Source organism: Saccostrea cucullata, unplaced genomic scaffold (assembly GCF_032062105.1).
Source record: "Saccostrea cucullata isolate Sc308-1 unplaced genomic scaffold, CSIRO_AGI_Scuc_v1 ctg543, whole genome shotgun sequence".
Lineage (NCBI taxonomy): Eukaryota > Metazoa > Mollusca > Bivalvia > Ostreida > Ostreidae > Saccostrea > Saccostrea cuccullata.
The window spans coordinates 39,998-53,766 of record NW_026927880.1 but is presented as its reverse complement, the minus strand read 5'-3'; the positions used below and the strand labels follow the sequence as shown (position 1 = coordinate 53,766).

General features: G+C 37.2%; 1 protein-coding gene across 5 annotated transcripts in view; it reads right to left on the bottom strand.

The window, feature by feature from the left end:
- Nucleotides 1-13,769, bottom strand: part of LOC134275752 (uncharacterized) — a 39,388-nt gene that overhangs the window by 1,791 nt on the left and 23,828 nt on the right. For 2 of the 5 annotated variants that reach the window (XM_062758025.1, XM_062758026.1), the window contains exons 13-37: nucleotides 12,986-13,248; nucleotides 12,648-12,671; nucleotides 11,423-11,554; nucleotides 11,008-11,166; nucleotides 10,053-10,698; nucleotides 9,773-9,955; nucleotides 9,455-9,675; nucleotides 8,610-8,718; nucleotides 7,723-8,514; nucleotides 7,430-7,612; nucleotides 7,107-7,327; nucleotides 6,287-6,395; nucleotides 5,433-6,194; nucleotides 5,227-5,343; nucleotides 4,887-5,071; nucleotides 4,591-4,759; nucleotides 4,347-4,448; nucleotides 4,131-4,251; nucleotides 3,934-4,040; nucleotides 3,616-3,795; nucleotides 3,072-3,515; nucleotides 2,040-2,329; nucleotides 1,575-1,604; nucleotides 385-579; nucleotides 57-212 (exon numbers count right to left, since the gene is read on the bottom strand). In XM_062758025.1, the coding sequence (XP_062614009.1) occupies nucleotides 57-212; nucleotides 385-579; nucleotides 1,575-1,604; nucleotides 2,040-2,329; nucleotides 3,072-3,515; nucleotides 3,616-3,795; nucleotides 3,934-4,040; nucleotides 4,131-4,251; nucleotides 4,347-4,448; nucleotides 4,591-4,759; nucleotides 4,887-5,071; nucleotides 5,227-5,343; nucleotides 5,433-6,194; nucleotides 6,287-6,395; nucleotides 7,107-7,327; nucleotides 7,430-7,612; nucleotides 7,723-8,514; nucleotides 8,610-8,718; nucleotides 9,455-9,675; nucleotides 9,773-9,955; nucleotides 10,053-10,698; nucleotides 11,008-11,166; nucleotides 11,423-11,554; nucleotides 12,648-12,671; nucleotides 12,986-13,248 (5,900 nt within the window). The remainder of the gene's footprint in view (nucleotides 1-56; nucleotides 213-384; nucleotides 580-1,574; nucleotides 1,605-2,039; nucleotides 2,330-3,071; nucleotides 3,516-3,615; nucleotides 3,796-3,933; nucleotides 4,041-4,130; nucleotides 4,252-4,346; nucleotides 4,449-4,590; nucleotides 4,760-4,886; nucleotides 5,072-5,226; nucleotides 5,344-5,432; nucleotides 6,195-6,286; nucleotides 6,396-7,106; nucleotides 7,328-7,429; nucleotides 7,613-7,722; nucleotides 8,515-8,609; nucleotides 8,719-9,454; nucleotides 9,676-9,772; nucleotides 9,956-10,052; nucleotides 10,699-11,007; nucleotides 11,167-11,422; nucleotides 11,555-12,647; nucleotides 12,672-12,985; nucleotides 13,249-13,769) is intronic. The other 3 variants (XM_062758029.1, XM_062758028.1, XM_062758027.1) reach the window with 3 other exon arrangements.

The window sequence follows — 13,769 nt, the reverse complement described above, 5'->3', positions numbered from 1 at the left end:
CACACAAAAATCTTCATTATGTTTTACTTATATATGAAAATAAAAGTGGAAAGTACCTGTAATTTTTTATTCGTGACACCTTTTCTGGTTGAATATTCGTTGACCTCTAAATCAGCGTGTACAGCACCGACCAGCAGACGATCATTACAGGCAAGATGGAGGTTTGTTGATCCCACGGTGTCTCCCTTCATGATTCTCAATAACTCACCGTTCTGTACAAAGCAAAAATTGATTAAAAGCATTGAATATTAATATTGGATTCGAAGTTATACTATTCCAATATACATGTACATGCAAGACTGGTGCCTCAACTATTGTCCCTCCTTGATTCACGACAATGAAGATATATAGCTAGTGAAGATTTCTTTCGTCACACAAACTTACCTGCATGTCCCAGACTTGTGGTGGTCCTAAACTAGATCCGGTGACGACGCTTCTGCCGTCCGTCGCCATTAGACAGCAGTCCACGCGTACTTCGTCACCGGCAGCTCCCGGCGTCACCGCGCCGCTAGAGGTCGCACTGTACTGAACCATCTGATTTCCGGCTTGATTGGCCATCATAGTACGGACGTTCTGAACCTAAACAGTAAGAGGAAATATATCAAAGATTTTGCTCTTGGCTATTAGAGTTGTGAGAAAAGAAGACGACAAAAATGATATACACAATGAACTTCGTTATCTCGAACTCAATGGGAACGGCAAAAAAATCGAAATATCTTGTGTCTCAGATAACGATGTTAAGGAAAATACCATTGGAACTTTAAGGTCATGTCGTCATATCCAAAATATTCGAGATATCAGAGTTCGAGACACCGAAGATCAACTGTATTTACAGACAAAGCAAGTGAAACACACAAAGCAATCGGAGTGAGAATGCGGACAAAGAACATTAAATTACTTATGATATATATTTATAATAAATTCTAATTAATAAATTGTGCATTTAAATCAATGGAGAGAATATCCTTACATATTATTTTCCCCATTAAACATTAGTAAGCTCTAGTTTTCTTTTTCTAGTTTCTGAAAACTCCTACTTGATGAAAATAAACCACAGAGCTATGATAGGTTTTATAAGACTACTAGTATTTTAAAGGGAAGGTCATATCAAGGAACTAAAAATGAAATATCTATAATAGATTAAAACATTCCAAGTTTTTCTACTAACATTCGTTTCTAAACTTTTCTCCAGAGAGAAAGAGAGAGAGAGAGGAAAGAGAGAAAAATTCTTTAAAAGAGAACGATCTTCCAACATGCTAAAGGTTCACATACCCGGAAGTAAACAAAAGGATAACATCTACTGAATTTTGTTACTTATAAACAAAAAAAAGGGGGATGCATATTTAAACATTCTGCAGATCACAACATGGCTTGTACAACAAACAGTGTTCAAAGTGCTTCGATCCCAGTTACACGATATAGTGGAAATAAATGTCCTTGATTATAAAAGCTCATTGCAGTAGTTTCAAATAATACGTGTATTCTGGGATCTACTTTGGTATCCGTATGTGTAAGAGGAGGAAGAATTCCTGGATATATATGACATGCAAGGGAAAATGAGGATGATGACTTACAAGGTACCGTTTCTGATGAAGTGAAGCTGTCTGTTAAAACAATGGCGTCTTGACATTAAAATATTTGATTTCTGAACATTTTTCAAAAAAGTATTTTCGGAACATTTTAAAAAATATAACATATATTCAACAGAATTTATTTTCCTGGAATATGAAATCGCGTGCTCACAAAAGATAAAAATTGTTCATGGTAATTATTATTTGCGAAAAATTAGCTTAAGCAATCACAGCATGAACATAAATTTAATGATAATTTATTCAACAAAATTTCTAATTAAACTATGAATAACTTAAGTAAATAAACTTTCCTCGAACATAATGAATGATGATGAAGATGATGGCAACAAAGAAAAACCAACGATATAGAAATCACAAAATTGACCATGCTTTGATCAAAAATGGATGACAAACAAAACACGGCAATAAAAAAACACACAACATAACAAAACCAACATTCAAAATTACCTGATAGCTGTAGGAAGATGTCATCGTATTGTATCCGCTCTTACTCATAGTATTAGCTCCTAACGAAGCGCCGCCTAGTCCACTTCCCAGGGAAGAGGACAGAGTGTTGCTGGTGTAGTTAGCGGGGGTGGCCATGTCGTAATCTGCCGTGGTGGACTCGCCGTACGCCATATTGTACCCGGTTCCGCCGCCGCTACCACCACCACCACCACCTGACTTGTAGGTGGAAGTTTCTTTCTGATAGAGGTAAGATGAGGTACCACCTCCCATACCACCAGCACCACCGCTTCCTACAAGTTAATTTTTTTTAATAAATTTTAGATACAACAAAAATACTATGAGTTGTATGTGTATACATGTATTTGAAATTAAAAAAATAATTTGATTTAGATTATAAATTATAAATGTACAGATTAATTATCATGAAGGAATAAATTTTAATTTTATTTTTTGAGGGGTATATATGTATACTATATGATGATAATTGCTAATATATATACATGTATACTGGTGTGTGCATCGTAAACGGATACATAAATGAATATATAGGTGACAAAACGTAGGTATAACAATATATAATTGTGCTGGGGTACACGTAGATATATAATATTTCGGCTGCTAGTAAGAATAATAGAATAAGCATACAGCTCACTTTATTCTCAAACTTAGTTTGATTTAACCAAATAATAATTGACAGTCTTTCGTAATTGAATTTATTAATAAATCAATAAAAAGAATACGAAAGGTTTAGAATTTACTTTAGTGGGGTCACTGATCACTTTAAAGATAAAATGGCTGTATTTTTGGATACATATCGGTTATTCAACTTGCTACCTGGACATAGGCGGATTTCAGTCACGGTCACAACCTTGTCGCGTTCAGTTGTGTAACATTTGATAACCTCGACATCCATTCGTTCAAGTTTCACTGCTTCAAAACTTACGCTTGTACGATTCCTGGATCCGCCTATGCTACAGACTACGCTAATATCGTCACTACGAGCTAGCTACGCATGCTTACAACAACGCTAACCTGCCGACGACGCAGATCCTAAGTATGCTCGTGTAGCCTTGGGGGTACCAATAATGGTTCCTTTGTTCGAGAACGTACCCGTAGCTCTAAGAGTAGCAGAATCAAATACATCTCCTCCTGCGCCACCACCAACACCACCGCCGCCAGCTGTCGCTGTAGTCGTTGAGGAAGTGTAATAGGAGGAATAGCCTCCACCCCCGCCTCCTCCACCAGCCCCGGCGGATCCATTGACCACGGTAATCTTAGTTCCACCTCCCGCGCCGCCGCCGCTACCACCTCCCTCGGCTGTCCCAGACATTGCCTGTAGCACAGGGAGATTGGTTGCGGTAGGAGGAGAAATGGTAGCTGGAGGTGGGCCTCCACCACCGCCACCTGGGAACGTGACCACACCTGGTTTCATTCTCCAGAAGGCCCACATCAAGCTCGCCAAAAATGCCATTGTACCTGTAGAAGACAAAATTTTAGTACAAAACTCGTTTTCAACATTTTGCATCATTCTGAGTCAAAATCAACTTGTTTCAGATTAAAGTCCCATGGAGCTTACCAAGAAGTGTTCCCATGGCTGCGCCAGCTCGGACGCCACCTCCGGCAGGCGGAGGAACCACAGCAGGACCACCGCCAGCTGTCTGTGGTAGAGTGTTGGCACCACCAGTCAAACCAGGATTAGTACCAAAACCACCTGATATACCACCGATTTTCTCGTAGTGAATTATATCAACCCCTCCTATAGAAAAGGAAAGCAAAATAAACACCATTAACTCTGAGGTTTTTATTATTTCGCTACAATATATAAATTATCAAAACAAATCATTTACAATCCATCTTATAATCGTATAACTACCGATATTTGAAAAAAAATCACCTCCGATTCCTGAGGCACCAGGTCCCAAAGAACCACTGCCTCCAATATGTTCAGGAACAATGTGCGGTCCCTCGCCAATAGGTGGAACAGGGGGGCGTGTCGGTATACTGCAAACGCAATGTCCAGACTTACAATTTGTTTTTTTTGTAAAAATAATATCAGAAGCAAAATAAATCAGTTTATCAAATTACACCTACACTGGCGGTCGCAGATTGTATCCGTTTCTATCAATGAGAACTGCATAATCTCCAACAATGTTAATCCTGGCATCGTTATGGTGAGCAAGGTCCAAGAAGCGATACTTATTCCAGTAGGCGCCTGTTGAGAAATTTACAATTAAAAAAAAAAAACAATCATCACGCGAAATAAAATACAAATTGACTGTTTTAAACGCTTCTGTTCAGTTCTCTTACCTCCAATAATTCCGTTGAAACCACTGAGAATGGTCGAATGACCAGAGTCCGTGTATCCACCAATGAACACTTTGTGCATCTCATCAAAAGCGGAATGGGAAGCTGATAAAAATAAAATCACTTAAATTTTCAAAAAAATATTAAACACAGGTAATATTCATAGAATATAATCAAAACTCTATGAAATATTTCCAAAATACAAATAAAACTGTATCAAACATTTCCAAGCAGATATAAAACTTACATTGATGTATATTAAAGGCACTAAGACTGTCTACTATCAAGTCCGCGCGCTCTCCGGTGCGTAGGAACTTGACAACGTGATATTTGCCGTCATTGTAGGTCTTAGAATCGATTCTAAGAGATTGTTTTCCACTTCCGGTGTCATACTCGGCGACAATAAAACCACTTTCCTACAAGTATATACATTACCTCAATAATAACTTATTAATCGTCTTAACATTTTTAAACATTTGTACCGCTACAAATGTTGCTTGCGATGCTTAAGCGAACCTTTACTCTTGAAACCATCTTTCTCACCAATTTAATTTCAATGTATTCATTTCCTAGCCTGCTCTCAGCTCTGTATAGCAACCCGTCCTCGTAAAACGTCATGAAACCAAAGACAATTTCGTCTGAACTGGAGACTTGAAGATCGTCAAATGTATACAAAATAAGGCCGCCATGTTGGTTGTCAGGGGATCCAAAAATAGTACCATTTGGATCTAAAATAATCATTTCAAAATGTTTTCAAAATTTTATATTAGAGTTTTTTTTTGTTTATTAGCAAAACACAGGTACTATGGTTTATATCTCCTTCTAGGAAATGGCAACATATTTAAATAGTACATATTTTATTTTTGGTATCCGGAAGACTTACATTCGCCACAGTTATGGCCCCAGTATGCAGTCGTCTGACAATTACACGTGAAATCAACGATTCCTGGAATACAGATTCCGCCGTGTAAACAGGCATCAAGCGGGCATGGTGTAATGGCTGGAACACAAAATTAAAATTTTACAAAATATATGGAGTGGTCAAGCTAAAAATTATAATCAAGTATTTGGACAAGAATCGACATGTACCTCTACAACCAGTGATGATTTGGTCAATGTTACTGGCGTATTTGCGAAGTTCTGGGGTATGTCCATTCAGCTCTACAGAAGACAAACATCCGATGAAACCTTCACTGGATTGCAGGACTTCACGGACGAACGAATCCAGGTATTCGCTGGCGGAAATCCCTCCAATGTATAGTCTGCCAGTCAACACCAACTGGTTGGTTCCAAGGTTAATAACAATGGGCGCCAACTTGTCAATGGAAACTTCAAACTGACGTTGCTCGCCGCGGGTGCGTTCCCTCAGAGTAAAGAGATGCCATTGATTGTCGTTAAGTTTAGGCGTGGGAACTAAATGTGGAGAACTCTGTCGTATGCCATTGTGGAATTTGACATATAATTGTCCACCTATTAACTGCACGCTTATAAACTGCTTTCCACCCCCTCTTGTAAATAGAAGAATTCCATTTTCCTCGCCTGTTTTAAAGTTAAAGGTTAAGTGCATCCTTCGTGATGCGTGGAGGGGGGCTAAGTCAGCGTACACGTCTCTAGTAACAAATGTGACAGGTCTAAAGTGGTAATTATTGTATTCTTGCTCAGTTATGATAAATATTGGCCAATGTCCACCGGAATGCTGCTTCAGCTCGTCAAATATATCAGTGTGGTCGATGTATACATTCTGCATGGACCCGGAGAAGGAGGGAATGTTCAGACCCGGATACAGATTACCCAAGGAACCATAATAAACATCATCATAATGAATGTAAAAGTTCTCCCCCTTTATCGTTTCTGAAAGCAAATAAAAAATTTAATGAAAATCAAATTCAGAGAAATCAAAATAGCTTTGTTCGTAAGTTTTCAGCACACAAGGAATACCATACCTTCTTGATGAGCTAAATCGTCAACCCACATTTTCAGTAGATTGGCATTGCGGCGGAGATTGAAGGTATGCCAATGGTTGTCATTCAAGTTTTCTCCAACATAATATACCTGAATTAATAAAAGGTTTCTTAATTATTTTTTAAAAAACATAGATGACTTTATATGTATACCTTAAACCGATTTTTATCGTTTTTTTTTTTAGAAGTAACCGGTTAACTGGTTTCAAATTGACATTCCTAATATGTTCCAAATTTGAAATGAGCAAAAAGAAATCTGTCAAAAGAAGAAAATCATAAACAACGTCCAGAATGATTTAAAGTGTCATGGCACAAAAGGAAGAGTTTTAAGGGGGGAGGGGCATGACAGGCCAGAAAAAAATTTGAACAATCAGAAATTCGCAAATATTGAAAATAGCACAAAACGAAAGGTTGCCACCAGATGAATTTGATCTCACCGATAAATATTCAATATATACAGTCAGACACTTTTGATACTTTGCCAATTTATTTGTATTGAATGACAAGTAGTCATGCAAAATGACCTATAAATATTGGTATATCTTCACAATTACACGTATCTTTAATTTAACAGTTATATGAAATGTATATAAATCATGCAACCCAGAAACTTATTTCCAAACCACCCAAAACTACTTACTAAAGGGGTTAAAATGTGCTGCAAGTTAAATACAATAAATAAAATACTAATTTTTGTTAAGAGTTTATTAAAGCTGTGCAAACGGAAAGAAATGTATTAATTAAAAAGAAAAGCTCCCATTCTGTTTGAAATTCTTAATCAATAAAACGGAGATATATATACCTGGTCCACTCCATCGATTCTGACAGTAACCTTGACACGTCCATTTTCTAGAACTGCCCGGATGTACTCGTCAAGTCCCCTAGACGAGTGTGTTTGGAAGAGAATAGCATTATCCTGTGAAGTACGGAACCGAACTGAAAAATCATTATTGTGTGTTTTTTGTTGGAGTAAGTAGTTATACAGAATATAGTGTCCGTCTTCAAAGATACTGGTTACTGGCCCTAGAATACAGAAAAAAGTATTGAATGAGTAAATAATTCAAGTATTTGTAACTAGGGAAAATTGATTGTTTTTTTCTGTATTTTTGGAAAATAACAATTTACATCTATCACATCGGTCTCCACCAAAACCCGTTCCCTGGCAACTGCAGGCAAATCCGCCTTGGTCCGTATAACGACAGGTTCCCGTACCGCAAATATTGGCGTTGTCACAGTGACGAGTGAGTACAGAGCACTGGCTAGAAATACCACTTCCTGCGATGAACGACTGAAGGCGCATGTTCGAATCTGTCAAGAGCATTACAACGTTTAAAATACAAGTATGGTGACTTTGAGCTCAAACAGCCACAGATATTAAATATAAAAAAAAAAGAATGAAAGTAAGGAGAGAAACTTACCCAGTTGATGAAGGGTTAGGTCTCCAATACAACCAACATACCCCTGTCTTGCGTATGTATACCATGAAAGGTTTTCTTCTGGCAGTGCACCTATCCAAATTCCATCGGCAAAGTACAAGCTATTACGCTCGAAAGAAGTAAGATCTATACGTGTTGGTTTATTGTTAAGAGAGACCAGAATGTAATTAGCAGACAAAGACAGTTGGACCCTTTGCCAACGACCAGTGCTTACAAAGTCATTGGACACCAACACTCGTCTAGTCAAAGCACCAAAATCATAAACAAAATACAATTTTCCTTCAAAAACCTCAAAACTCATAAATTGTGATAGGGATGTAGATCTTGGAATTGTTAAAAGAAGTCCAGTGTGCAGTGATGTCCGGAATCGGAAATGAATTTCTCCTCCGTTCCGGAAGTCAACATAGCCAGGAATATGATAATGTTTATGGTGAGCAAGGAGTGAAATCGTACTAAATAGCTTGATTTTGGTTGGCTGTGGGGCCGTTGTCGTCGGCCTTGGAGTCGGCCGTGGGGTTGTGGGTCTTGGGGTGGGTCGTGGGGTATTCCAGTTATCACGGAAATGACGCTCCCATTCAGAACGGGTAAATATCAAAATAGGCCAATGACCACCACTGTGTTGCTTCAGTTTTTCAAAGATGTCAACTCTGTCAACATAAACGTTGTGCATGTACCCGTGGAACGACGGGATTCTCAGAGTAGGATAAATTTCACGGAGGGACCCGTAGTAGATTTTATCATAATGTATGAAGAAATCTTGTCCAGATATCTTTTCTGAAAATAAAATTAATCGTTCACAATATCATAGTTAGTTGTACACTACAAAATTTCACATCTCAACAAAAGAAGAATTTAGTTAGACGGACTACCTGTCTGATGTTGTTGGGAATCTACCCACAATTCCAAGTGGTCCGCACGGCGACGGAGGTTAAACGTGTGCCATCTGCCATCGTTAAGATATACCCCAGTGTAATATACCTAATAATAAAGTAAATTATTCAAATTTTGAATGTAAACTTTACAAGTAAGCAATCAAAATTTCGGCTTAACTCTTGTTACAAATTTTCTTACATATACATGTAGTCATTTATATGAATGCGTTTACTGTATATAAAAAAGAAAATGTTTCTATTTTTGTAAATAATCCCCTTTTAAAGTGTTACATACTACTGAAATATATGATTACTAAACTAAAGTCTTCGAGACATGCAAAGATAGAAAACAAATTAGATATAAAAATAACTTAAACTTGAATGGAATTTTTTTTTAACTTTGAAGTGAACATTTTCTTCCATTTTACTTCCCACACCCTAACATGCATATCTTGAAAAAGAATTTTTGAATTAGTAAATTAATATATTCAATTACAACTAATTCGACATCTAACTACTCACTGGATTTACATCGAAAATCTGAAAATGACAGTGCATCCACACAAATAGTTAAAATAGAAAAGCCAACAAGCTATAATACATATTGTTAGTGCACAAAAGCCATTTTAATATTCACACTTGTGAAAATATTTTTGATGTAGCATTTTTTATAGGAGTGCAATTAGTAATACATATAAATAATCAAAGCTCACCAATGTGAAAGCTATCATTTACGTTTCAGACTTAACAATGTGATTGAGTGCAAGAAAACTCTGAATTTCAAATCAGACACACAGGTATGGAAAGCACGCTTATTTCAATAATTAGGAAGAAAAAAATACCTGATCTTTGCCATTGATTCTAATGGTGACTTTGACTCGTCCGTTCTCAAGTTCCGCTCGGATGAAATCGTTATGGCCTTGTGAGGAGTATGTTTGGAACAAAATGGCGTTACTTTGTTTGGTTCTAAATCTCAAAGAGAAGTCGTTCAGGTGAGTTTCCAGGAATCTGGCATACTGATAGATGACATACTGTTGTCTGTTAAAAGCGGCAGTAACCGGCCCTAGAATGAAACATGGTCATTTATTAATCAGAATTTCGAAATCAACACCAAAACCAGATACAAGTACACGAAGAATCAAAAGTCTGCTTCAACATACAAATATCACAATTGTCGCCTGCCATTCCTGTTCCCGCGCAGTAGCAGTGGTAAGATAGGGCATTATGGTAGGAACACTCCCCTAACCCGCAGATAGAGGGCACCCCGCACTCGTTAGCTCCTACTATACAGGTCTGAGAGAGTTCCGGTACATTCTGGATGACAATGGGACGGAAGTCTGTTGCTGAAAAATAAAATTCGATTCATGATACGAACAGCAATGGCGCAAATAGACGCAACCCCCGGATGCAAGCAAAATTACTGAACGCCTTCCCACTTACTGGTGTCTTTCAGAGTGAAATCCAAAATACATCCTACAAATCCATTCCTTGAAATCTGATACCAGGACAGCTCACTGTTTTCCCTGGGTCCACCGATCCAGATCCCGCCACTGAAGTATAAGGACGTCTCTGATGCAGACAAACTGATCGTGTTCGGAGAACCATCAACATAGACCGTGACACGACGGCCATAACTTACGGTGATCCTCACAGAATGGGGCTGACCATCATTAACTGCTGTTGAAGAGATTCGGACGCGCTTGGCACCAGCACCAAAATTATAAACCAAGTACAGAATACCATCGACGATCTCACAGCTGATGAAGGAACCGGAAGTTCCAGCAACAAAGATCAAACCATGCATCTGATGAGTTCGGAACCGGAAAGACATTTCTCCTCCATTCCTCATGTCAATATAACCGGTGGCCCGGATGTGGAAGTTAAACTTGAGGATTGAAAGAGTCCGGAAGAGGATAATTTCTTTTGGTCTGGGCACTGGTGTTGTTACTCTAACTGGAGGCCGGGTGCCGAATTCGTTGGGTTTGTAGATTATTATGTTTCCATGTTTTGATGCATGTGTCTCGATATGGGCAAGTAAGCTTATAATTGTTACATGGTTGTTTCTGGCATATTTGGAATAGATAACCTAAAATTTTGTAACGAACAATTTCATATAGAAACAGTTGTTTTTAAGTATACCGTCATAATATTAAATTTAAATTCCGATGTAATTTACTGATTTTGCACAAAAAGTCCCTTATTGATTTTTTTACTTTGTTTAATGCATTTTGAGGTCAAAACTTCGTGTGTGTTTAACATAACCTAGCCTGCATTAATGAGACAAACATGCAAGTAGAGCATTTTTTCTTTATCTCTTATTCTACAGGTGAACTGCGCATAGATTCTTTGTTTTACAAGTGTAGGCGTAATCGAAGTTTTGTCGAATGTGATTTACCTCTGTGAGAGCCCCATCAAAACCTTCTCTAACATGTCTGTCTGTTAGCTGAACAGTGTCGGGGCTTCCTCCTAAATACACGTCACCAGGGGCAACCAGCTGAATTTCGTTCCTAGTGAAGAGTTCTCCGGCATATTTCTCGTCTATAAAGAATCTCATCTGCAACAACAATGATCTTAATTAACCACACGGTATAGTTATACAAAAACAAAAAATTATTCTCCTTAAAAAAAGAAAAAAAAGAAAAGGAATTGCAATAAAGAGACGAACAAAGAATTTTTTTGGGGGATATATTTCTGCATCCAAGAAAATGAAAATGTATTATGTCGACCCAATCACACACATATATACACAAAAATCACTGATAGATTGAAATTAATGTACGCACGTTGTGGAGAACTAATATGTGACTTACGTGTCGTCCCATTCTCTCAATGGAGATTTTATGCCATCGCCAGTCGTTGAGATCCTGGAAATTCTCTGCACGAAGCTGGACTTGTTGAGGTTGTCCTGTTCCATCATCAATGTGGAAGACCAAGTAGCCATCCTGAAAAACGGAGTAGAATAGCAATGAGATACATGCCAATTTATGTAACACTGACCTTTACTGAATTGTTAAAGGTTGTAGAAATATTGTGATACTAGTAGTTGTAAACAAAAATTTCTGCAAAATATATAAAGGAAATAAGAAGAAAAAAAATAAAAGAAAAAAAAAATAAAAGGTAATAAGAAAAAAATATTATCGAAAAATAAAAGCAAAAAACAACATACATGTAAAGTATAAAAAATAATCAAAGAAAAAAGGTAAAAACATATTATCTACGGAGTTAATTATTGTGGTTCTGAAAGAAAAAGGTATACTTAACAATACAATTTATTTTACTATAAATATATATATTCTATGTAAAACTTGGGTCAGCCATTTTGGCCCCACCTTTGCCCCGGGGGGTTTATTGACTCTATGATTCCACATGTATACTTGGATGAATATATTCCTATGTAAAACAAACAAAATCTTCCACATGAGTTTCATCTTTCCTGGCCCAGCGGTTCTGGAGAAGAAGATTTTTTAAAAATGCAAAATTTTTCATTCATAATTATCTCCCCTTGGAAGGGGGCGTGGCCCTTCATTTGCAAATCATCAATCTTTTGCATGTTAACCGAACACACAAAGCAAAATCAGTCTATATATAACAAAATGATCCAAAAGTGTAATAATCAAAGAAAAAAGGTAAAAACATATTATCTACGGAGTTAAATATTGTGAAAATCTCTCTCTCTCTCTCTCTCTCCTTCTCTCTCCAAATCATCAGTCTTTTGCATTGGCATTAACCGAACACACAAAGCAAAATCAGTCTATATATAACAAAATGATCCAAAAGTGTAATGATATGAAAATCTCTCTCTCTTCTCTCTCTCGATCTCGATCTTTCCTCTCTCAGATCACGTATGAAGGAGTATATATGTAAATATGATAAATGTTACTAACTTATAGTAGGCAACTGAGATGGTCATGAAAATATGACACTGAAATTCTGAAAATAATGGCGAAAAAATTGACAATTTAGAAGTTTTATGCAGAAATCTATTCATGCATGTATAACACCCGATTCCTGTCGGTCTCATTCCAGATTACTTACACACTTTTTGCCGTCCTCAATATTCTGCCAAAACATATAATAAATCAGCCATGCTGTTCAACTATTTAAAAAGGTTAAAGCAAAAAAAAAAATCTTTTCGCGGAATTGAAATCTTGGATCGGGGTTTTCAGAACAGATGCCTATAGCAAACATACTATCGGGAAACATTTTGCAAAACCAGTGCTTGTGCACAATATCACGGTCTTTAACGTGATTAATCAACATAATCTGCTAAAAATTCAAACTCAAAATAATTAAAGAAAAAGAAACAAAAAAAATCAACACCGAAAAAAGCAATGACGTCATCATTGTGTAGAAAAACAAAATGTCCGTTTTACCTTCATGGCAAGGTACATGATTTGGTTCTGTCTGTTGTCCAACCACAGGAGACCGTTGGCTTTCTTGGTGATGAACTGGAAGTAGAATGTCTCATTGGAAACCTGTTCCATCATCTTGGGGGCATTGATACCAAAAGTGGCGAAGTCATAGTGGATGTAGGCACCACCGATAAAGCGGATAGTGTGTGTGGAGTAGCGGCGACTTTGGTGGAAAACTTGCTCCACATCGTACAGATTGCTCTGGGCTTGAGTAGTAGTTACGGCTGTTAATAAATACAGCAATTAATTACGATATTAATCAAATTTAATTTCATTTGTATCTGGTTTCAAAACTCATTCAGACAGTCTACAGGTAGAAAACGGTGGGTGTTTCAACCTATGTTGCTGGCAAAGCCGGGCATTTTTTTTTAATTTATTACAATGCATTGTTTCAATTCCTACAATGGAATTCACAGATGTTGCACTTTTTGAAATTTTCGAAATATTGCAGAATTTCGCCAAAAATTGTCCATGTATATTGCTTAGCTGCAGCTAGTAAATTGCTCTGATATTTTGCCAGAAACTGTATTAAGCAACAGCATCATGTACCGTAAGGAACATGCTGTATATGTTAAACTGATTTATATTATGTTTCTTGACAAATTATATAAAACATACTAAGAAGCTCCTTCAGTGACTAATTATAACAATTAACATTATGAACAAAGATAATGAGCTGCTTTTATCTTTTCCCTTTAGTTGTTTCCTCTGATAAAGTTGGACATATCAGATTCCTTTACGTAGC